At 40.4% G+C, this 9,060-nt stretch overlaps 1 protein-coding gene across 1 annotated transcript; it reads left to right on the top strand.

The window, feature by feature from the left end:
* Positions 1 to 1,531: 1,531 nt before the first annotated feature.
* zgc:110540 (deoxynucleoside kinase) lies at positions 1,532 to 6,531 on the top strand. The gene is made up of 7 exons (XM_063053405.1): positions 1,532 to 1,769; positions 2,434 to 2,549; positions 2,957 to 3,150; positions 3,321 to 3,468; positions 3,553 to 3,668; positions 3,784 to 3,883; positions 5,727 to 6,531. The coding sequence occupies exons 1-7, from the start codon at positions 1,676 to 1,678 to the stop codon at positions 5,751 to 5,753; spliced, it is 795 nt and encodes a 264-aa protein (XP_062909475.1). The 5' UTR covers positions 1,532 to 1,675; the 3' UTR covers positions 5,754 to 6,531.
* Positions 6,532 to 9,060: the final 2,529 nt, after the last annotated feature.

Here is a 9,060-nt window from a genome sequence, read left to right as displayed (position 1 = left end):
ATAGATACTGTATATATAGAACAAGGGCAAGACCCTTAACAGTGTTGCTGAGCAGAGAGATCTTGGGGGCCAAGTTCATAGCTCTTTGAAAGTGGCTACAAAGCTTGATTGAGCGGTTAAGAAGGCTTATGGAATGCTTGCTTTTATTAGTTGAGGCATTTAGTTCAAAAGTCAAGAGGTTATGTTGCAACTTTATAGAACTCTGGTTAGGCCACATCTGAAGTGTTGCATACAGTTCTGATCACCTCACTATAGGAAGGATGTTGAGGCTTTGGAGAGGGAACAGAAGAGATTTCCCAGGATGCTGCCTGGTTTAGAGGGCATGTGCTATCTATCATGAGAGACTAGACAAACTTGGGTTGTTTTCTCTGGAGTGCCGGAGGCTGAGAGGAGATCTGATGGAGGTTATAAGTTTATGAGAGACATAGATAGAGTAGACAGGGAGTATCTTTTTCCCGGGGTAGAAATGTCTAGTACCAGAGGGCATGCTTTGAAGGTGAGAGGGGTTAGTTTCAAAGGGGATGTGAGGGGTAAGCTTTTTACTCAGGGAGTCATGGATGCCTGGAATGCACTGCCTGGTATGGTGGTAGAGGCACATACGTCAGAGGCTTTTAAGAGATGTTTAGATAAGACACATGAATATGAGGAAGATGGAGGGATATGGATGTTCTGTAGGTAGGAGGGATTAGTTTTGGTGTATTTTTTAAACGTTTTAGCTGGTTTGGCACAACATTGTGAGCCAAAAGGCCTGTATCTGTGCTGTACTGTTTGATGTTCTATCCCAGAAGTCGTGGATGTGATGACCACTGTCAATGCAATCAGGGAAAACATGAAATGAGAATATGATGGCAATTGGCAGAATCACTAATGTGGACTTAGTGGCTCAGAATGGTCTATTTTTGTGCCGCAAAGATTTTGAAACGGTATAGGTTGACTATAAAAATACTGAATTTTGAATAAAATGGTTTTCTGAAATAAAATTTTACTCAGTGTTTATAGTATAATTACTCTTTTAAGAACATGAATTAGAGAATGACTCACAGTTTTCTTAAGGAGCACATATAAAATACTGGAGGATCTCAGCAAGTCAGGCAGCATCTCTGAAGTTCTAATGAAAGCTCTTGGCCCGAAAAGTCGACTGTTTATTCCTCTCCCGAGATGCTGGCTGACTGACTTGCTCAGTTCCTCCAGCATTTTTTTTTGTCCAGTTCAAGATTTCCAGCATTTCCAGAATCTCTTGTGTTCAGACTTGACGTTTTCTTCCAGCACTGGAGCCGAATGTTTCACCGTCTATGGCGCCAGTGGGTGGAAAAGTTTACTCCAATTGGTGTGCGAGGTAACACAGAAAATGTTCTTGCTTTTTTGGATGTATAATTTTCCTTTCATTTCTTTTAAGTTTATCTTCGTCTCTCTTTTTTAAAGGAATGCCATTGTGGGATCGCAACTTTTCTAGGTTTATTATATCAGGTCACGACAGCTGAACGTAGTCGCTTGCAATAGACAGAAAAGTTTAGCGATTACACCAGTCGATTTTTTTTTTTGGCGGAAGATGCTTGATTCGAGAGCCCCGACAGGAAAAGGCGTTACAAATGCTAGGGCACTCTGATCAGATCCCGCCACTTTCAAACGTCTCTAGTGCCGGCCGAGAGAAGTTGCAGAATCGTCCAGAAGGAGAATGGCTACACCACCAAAAAGAATGTGCATCAGTCCTCTTTTCAATGATAGCTTTGAAAAGAGAGCTAAAAAAATTTCAATCGAGGGGAATATTGGTGAGTGAAATAGATTAGACACCTTTAGAATGAAAATAAGTGCATTTGGATTTGGCTCCCAATTAAAGTTAGTGCTTTGGTTAGAATGGATATATGATTGTGATAACCTCATCTTTAAGGGTTTTATTTTATAGATTTAGAATTTTTTTAATCGAATAGGATGAAGACCAAAACTTGGCGCCATGTGTTTTGGCGGGCTAGAAGTTTCCGTTGTACTGTGAGCTACAAGATATATTTTCCTTTTCAGAAAAGTTTTATTTATCTAAAATATTACGTTAAATCATAATAACTAAAATATTTTCATTGTGGTATAAAAATCTTTACTAAGAAACAACGTTCTGACTGATACCCTAGAAGCCAGTTGCGCGGGAAATCTTCCAATCAGTTTTGAGAGTTTAAAGTTCAGTAGCATTTTCCTTCGTTTTTTAGCCAGGTAGAATTGCCAAATCTTAACTCTTAATGTTTTTTGTTGTCTTTAATGACATTTCTTTGGCAGTGCTTTATTCTATCGTAATCAGTGTTGATTTTATTAACGATTAAGGTAAGTATTGTTTAAAACAGTAATGACGTCTAAATTGTTTTAGTTAAATATATTTGCAGATGCACTTTTTGATGCTTTTGTTTAAATTATATGAATAATCCTGAATTTACTCTGTTCAAATAGCTGCAGGGAAATCTACTTTTGTTCGGATTTTGGAACGAAGCAGTGATGAGTGGGAAGTTGTTCCCGAACCTATTGCGAAATGGTGTAACGTACAAACCACTGAAAATGAATACCAGGTATTTAATAAAAATAACATTTAATATACTTTGCTCTGCTTTAAAATCATAATTAATCGTCATTATTTCCCACCACATTCAGAAAACAGTTTTTTTAAAAGGAGGCTGAAAGTTACAACAAATGTATGTTAACTTCCCTGAAATAATTGTTCCTGCTGCACCTTGGGACTAAAATTATTTGTTGTATTCTAATTAATTGTAGTGTAAAGTTTGTTGAGCCCGCTAGTAAATTAATGAAGTTGCTTCCCTATTGCTAATGTCTGATGAGTGACAGAAAATTGTTGTCTGATTATGAGACTGATATTCAAATTCTAGTCGCACTGAAAGGCTGAATTATTTGGAATTTTTTAATGTAGATTTAGGGAAAGTGCCCCTAACTTCCTTTTGATTTTACTTTTACACAAAAGGAACTTACAACATCCCAAAAGAGTGGTGGCAATCTCCTCCAGATGCTCTATGACAAACCAAGTAGATGGGCATACACATTTCAAACTTACGCTTGTCTGAGTAGAGTTCGGGCACAGCTTAAGCCTTTGTCTTCCAAAATTCAGGAAGCAGAACATCCTATACAGTTCTTTGAAAGATCTGTATACAGTGACAGGTGAGACAAAATAGTGATATAACTTTTTTGCCTCTAAAATTGTGTTAATATTGTTCTCATCTGTAAGACTAAATTATTTGATCATGTTTATTGGTTTTAATATTTAGCAGTGTTCATTGTAGAATACTGAGTTTTTATGATGTGATCACTTCCTTCCCCCCCCCCATCAGGTATGTATTTGCCTCATCGTTGTTTGAATCTGGAAACCTTAATGAAACTGAATGGTCCATTTACCAAGATTGGCATGCTTGGATATTGAACCAATTTGGTTCAGAAATCGAATTGGATGCCATAATCTACCTACGAGCAACTCCCGAAGTAAGGATCAGTGATTTTCTTTTCTTCTAATTTTAACTTTTCAAAGATTCCTGTAAACTGAATTTGTCACTTGTCCTTTTGTAGAAATGTATGGAGCGACTTCATCTAAGAGGCCGTGAGGAGGAACAAGGAATTGAGTTAGAGTATCTAGAGAAATTAGATTATAAGCATGAATCATGGCTTCATAACCGAACAATGAAGTGAGTAAGATGTATTCAATTTGTTGTAAATTTAAATTCCTTTTGGTAAATTATATAACTTTTTTTTGACAAAAATCCTTTGAAAAGTTACTGATTTATTGTTGACCTGTTTCAGGGTTGACTTTGAATACTTGAAGGAGATTCCTATTTTGGTGCTAGATGTTAATGAAGATTTTAAGGATGACAAGATTAAACAAGAGGACATTTTAGAAAAGGTAAATTTAAATTAAATTTCTCCAGAAATTACAACTTTAAACCATTTTTGTATTTAGAAGATGGCAGGTTTATAAAACTTGCCCATAGAGTGAGAGCCAAACAAATTTCAACATCTGGTGAATCAAAAATGGAGGGATACCTTTTTTGTTTAGAAAGCAAAATACTTTGATTCAGACACAAAATGCTAGAGGAACTCAGCAGGCCAGGCAACATCGATGGAAAATGAAAAGGTGACGTTTTGGGCCAAAACCCTTTGGCAGGACTGGAGAGAAAAAAGCTGAGTGGATTTGAAAGGTGGGGGGAGGGGAGAGAGAAACGCCAGACGATAGGTGAAACTTGGAGGGGGAGGGATGAAGCAAAGAGCTAGGAAGTTGATTGGAGAAAGAGACAGAAGGCCATAGAAGAAAGTGGGGGAGGAGCACCAGAGGGAGGTGCTGGGCGGGCAAGGAGATAACATGAGAGAGGGACACGGGGAATGGTGGGGGTGCTGGAGGCATTACTGGAAGTTTGAGAAATTGAGGTCCATGCCATCAGGTTGGAGGCTACCCGAACAGAATATAAGGTTTTGTTCCTCCAACCTAAGTGTGGCCTTATCCCGATGGATGGACATATCAGAATGGGAAGTGGAATTAAAATGGGTGGCCACTGGGAGATCCTGCTTGTTCTGACGGATGAAGCGTAGATGCTCAGCGAAGTGGTTTCCCAATCTACGTCGGGTCTCACCAATATACAGGAGGCCACACCAGGAGTACTGAACACAGTATATGCCCCCAACAGACTCACAGGTGATGTGTTGCTTCACCTGGAAGGACTGTTTGGAGCCCTGAATGGTAGTGAGGGAGGAGGTGTAGGGGCAGGTGAAGCAGTTGTTCTGCTTGCAAGGATAAGTGCCAGGAGGGAGATCGGTGGGGAGGGACAAATGGACAAGGGAGTCACTTAAGGAGTGATCCCTGAGGAAAGCTGGTGAGGTGGTAGGGGAGGAACCCTACCCGTGGTAGTGTGGTGGGAGGACGGGTTAAGAGCAGACGTGCATGAAATGGAAGAGATGCCTCCACTGTCGGGATACGGCCACACTTAGGTTGGAGTAACAAAACTTTACATTCCGTTTGGGTAGCCTCCAACCTGATGGCATGAACATCGGTTTCTCAAACTAACAGTAATGCCTCCACCCCCCCCCCACCATTTCCTATCCCTTGTCCCTCTCTTATGTCCGCTTACGCCTCCCTCTGGTGCTCCTCCTCTCCCTGCACCGCCCCTTCTTCTTTCTTCCATGGCGTTCTGTCTCTTTCACCGATTAAGTTCCTAGATCCTTGCTTCATCCCTCCCCCTCCAAGTTTCACCTATTGCCTGGTGTTTCTCTTTCCCCTCCCCTCACCTTTCAAATCTACTCCTCAACTTCTTTTCTCCAGTCCTGCCAAAGGGTTTCAGCCCGAAACGTCAACTGTACTTTTTTCCATAGATGCTGCCTGGCCTGCTGAGTTTTGTGTGTGTTGCTCAGATTTCTAGCATCTACAGATTTTCTCTTGTTTATACTTTGATTCAGGTTTGAATTGCCAATTCATTCAAAAGTTAAGTTGTTCCCTGTCATTCAGCTTTTGGATGTTTTAAACTTTCTGATTGACAAATCAAATTTAGTGAAGAGATAATGCTGATTTAGATAACGTAGGTCTTTTGACCATGTAAAATGATTTTCAAAAAACTTTAGTATCCAGTTATTTTTTGTGCAGCTTTCATCTTTCATCGTTAGTGGAACGTAATATTAATTCATTCTCATGTTAAGCACTTCAGTTGAAGATCTATGACAGCCGTTAACACTTAAATGTGTGTTTTTCTTGTTAACAGGTGAAGGCATTCTTGCAGTCATTATAGCAGAAGGAAATTGATAACAAACTTGAATGTTTTGCACTGACTTTTATCTGTTGTATGAACTTGGGAGTAAATAACTTGGATTTGAGAAATAAGTTTTATCTGAAAAACGCTTAGCATTGTTGGACTGGATGCAGGTTGCCCCTAATATAGCATGCACCAAATTTGGTATTCAGTCCAACATTCTCTACGCAAGCAATTGTAAATCTTTCACACAAACTGCATTGCCAAATCACTTTTATGAAAACTGTTAATTGTTTCTTTCATGACCAGCACTTATTCCTTGATTTCATAGCTGACTTCATCATTTATTTATAATTCAATTGACACCAGTCATTTTTTTCCCTTTTAAGACGTATAGACTGTCATTTTAAAGTCATTACAATGAGAAAATGTACAGTCGACGTTGCAGGCCGAGACCCTAGCTCTTCCTTCAGTTAGTCCTGACGAAGGGTCTTGGCCTGAAACGTCGACTGTACCTCTTCCTAGAGATGCTGCCTGGCCTGCTGCGTTCACCAAGCAACTTTGAATTTCAAGCATCTGCAGAATTCCTCGTGTTTACAATGAGAAAATACTTTTTTTGTATTTTTTGTGTTTTATTATGATTTTTCTGTACCTTTGGAAAGTGTTTTGGTGGCATTTGGCCATGTGCTTGTTACAGCTATATTCTACATATTCCTTTGAAAATGGAAATTACTATGGGAACAAGTATTAAATAGCAAAGCACCTCTGATAGACTGAGCTTCATGTAATGTGCAACTAATAAATCATTTATTAGAGATTCTGGTATCTTCCTACATATTTATTCTGCTTTCAGCACAATATATAAATCCATTGAATTTTGCTTCGTTCTTCACTTTAGGCATTACATTTTCAATAAAAATAGATGTGAGTACCTGGTTTTCTTATATTCTGAGATTGCAAACTAAACCAAATGTCTACAGTTATTTGTTAATCTTTGGATTTAAATTTAACCTTAGTTGGGCATATATTAGTTTAAAGAACACTTCTATTAGGCAGCCAGTTTATCTTTATTATACAGAAGCTCGTTACAATGAGCCAGAATGGAGGTGATTAGGTAATTCCTGGGAATTAAGCTTGGTGACCACACTTCTGAAGGTGACTAGTTAATTATGTTCAACAATCATTTACTCTGCACTTGCTGGGGAAATTGGCTTTTTTTTGGGGGAGGAATCGTTTTTCTCTTGAGATTGTTTTCTCTGTTCATGCAATAACAAGGTGCACCAGCTGTAGATGAGAATAAGTTCAGAAGTTTACTGTGGCCAAAACTTAACAAAAGTAAGGTGATTGTATAGTCAATAGGTGCAGGAGTAGGCCATTTGGCCCTTCGCGCCAGCACCGCCATTCACTGTGATCATGGCTGATCATCCACAGTACCCTGTTCCTTCCTTCTCCCCATATCCCTTAACTCTGCTATCTTTAAGAGCTCTATCTAACTCTTTCTTGAAAGAATCCAGAGAATTGGCCTCCACTGCCTTCTGAGGCAGAGCATTCCACAGATCCACAACTCTCTGTGAAAAAGTTTTTCCTCAACTCCGTTCTAAATGGTCTATCCCTTATTCTTAAACTGGCCTCTGGTTCTGGACTCCCCCAACATCGGGAACATGTTTCCTACCTCTAGTGTGTCCAATCCCTTAATAATCTTATATGTTTCAATCAGATCCCCTCTCATCCTTCTAAATTTCAGTGTGTACAAGCCCAGTCACTCCAATCTTTCAACATATGACATTCCCACCATCCCTGGAATGAACCCAGTGAACCTACGCTGCACTCCCTCCATAGCAAGAATGTCCTTCCTCAAATTTGGAGACCAAAACTGCACACAATACTCCAGGTGGGGTCTCACCAGAGCCTTGTATGACTGCAGAAGGGCCTCTTTGCTCCTATACTCAATTCCCCTTGTTATGAAGGCCAACATGCCATTAGCTTTCTTCACTGCCTGCTGTACCTGTACGCTTACTTTCAGTGACCGATGAAGGACACCCAGATCTCATTGTACCTTGCCTTTTCCTAACTTGACACCATTCAGATAATAATCTGCCTTCCTGTTCTTGCCACCAAAGTGGATAAACATAGAAAATAGGTGCAGGAGTAGGCCATTCGGCCCTTTGAGCCTGCACTGCCATTTATTATGATCATGGCTGATCATCCAACTCAGAACCCTGCACCAGCCTTCCCTCCATACCCTCTGATCCCTGTAGCCACAAGGGCCATATCTAACTCCCTCTTAAATATAGCCAATGAACTGGCCTCAACTGTTTCCTGTGGCAGCGAATTCCACAGATTCACCACTCTGTGTGAAGAAGTTTTTCCTAATCTCAGTCCTAAAAGGCTTCCCCCTTATCCTCAAACTGTGACCCCTCGTTCTGGACTTCCCTAACATCGGGAACAATCCCCCTGCATCTACCCTGTCCAATCCCTTTAGGATTTTATACATTTCAATCAGATCCCCCCTCAATCTTCTAAATTCCAACGAGTACAAGCCTAGTTCATCCAGTCTTTCTTCATATGAAAGTCCTGCCATCCCAGGAATCAATCTGATGAGCAACCTCACATTTATCCACATTAAACTGCATCTGCCCACTCACCCAACCTGTCCAACTCACCCTGCATTCTCATAACATCCTGCTCACATTTCATACTGTCACCCAGCTTTGTGTCATCTGCAAATTTGCTAATGTTACTTTTAATCCCTTCATCTAAATCATTAATGTATACTGTAAATAGCTGCGGTCCCAGCACCGGGCCTTGCGGTGCCCCAGTAGTCACTGCCTGCCATTCTGAAAAGGACCCATTAATCCCTACTCTTTGTTTCCTGTCTGCCAACCAATTTTCTATCCATGTCAGTACCCTACCCCCCAATACCATGTGCTGTAATTTTGTCCACTAACCTCCTATGTGGGACCTTATCAAAGGCTTTCTGAAAATCCAGGTACACTGGCTTTCTCATGTCTATTTTCATAGTTACATCCTCAAAAATTTCCAGAAGATTAGTCAAGCATGATTTCCCCTTCGTAAATCCATGCTGACTTGGACCAATCCTGCTATTGCTATCCAAATATGCGGCTATTTCATCTTTATAATTGACTCCAGCATCTTCCCCACCACTGATGTCAGACTAACTGGTCTATAATTTCCTGTTTCCTCTCTCCCTCCTTTCTTAAAAAGTGGAGTAACATTAGCTACCCTCCAACCCGCAGGAACTGAGGAAAATGATTACCAATGTGTCCACGATTTCTAGAGCCACCTCCTGGGATGCAGATCATCAGGCCCTGGGGACTTGCCAGCC

Source organism: Mobula hypostoma, chromosome 7, assembly GCF_963921235.1.
Source record: "Mobula hypostoma chromosome 7, sMobHyp1.1, whole genome shotgun sequence".
Lineage (NCBI taxonomy): Eukaryota > Metazoa > Chordata > Chondrichthyes > Myliobatiformes > Myliobatidae > Mobula > Mobula hypostoma.
This window is presented reverse-complemented; position numbering and strand designations above follow the sequence as displayed.

Excerpts from the sequence above, each read along its gene's own strand:
- zgc:110540 (XM_063053405.1), top strand. The coding sequence starts at position 1,676 with ATGGCTACACCACCAAAAAGAATGTGCATCAGTCCTCTTTTCAATGAT. Across the intron at positions 2,550-2,956 it reads CCACTGAAAATGAATACCAG|GAACTTACAACATCCCAAAA; the intron begins GTATTTAATAAA and ends TTTACACAAAAG. Across the intron at positions 3,469-3,552 it reads ACCTACGAGCAACTCCCGAA|AAATGTATGGAGCGACTTCA; the intron begins GTAAGGATCAGT and ends GTCCTTTTGTAG.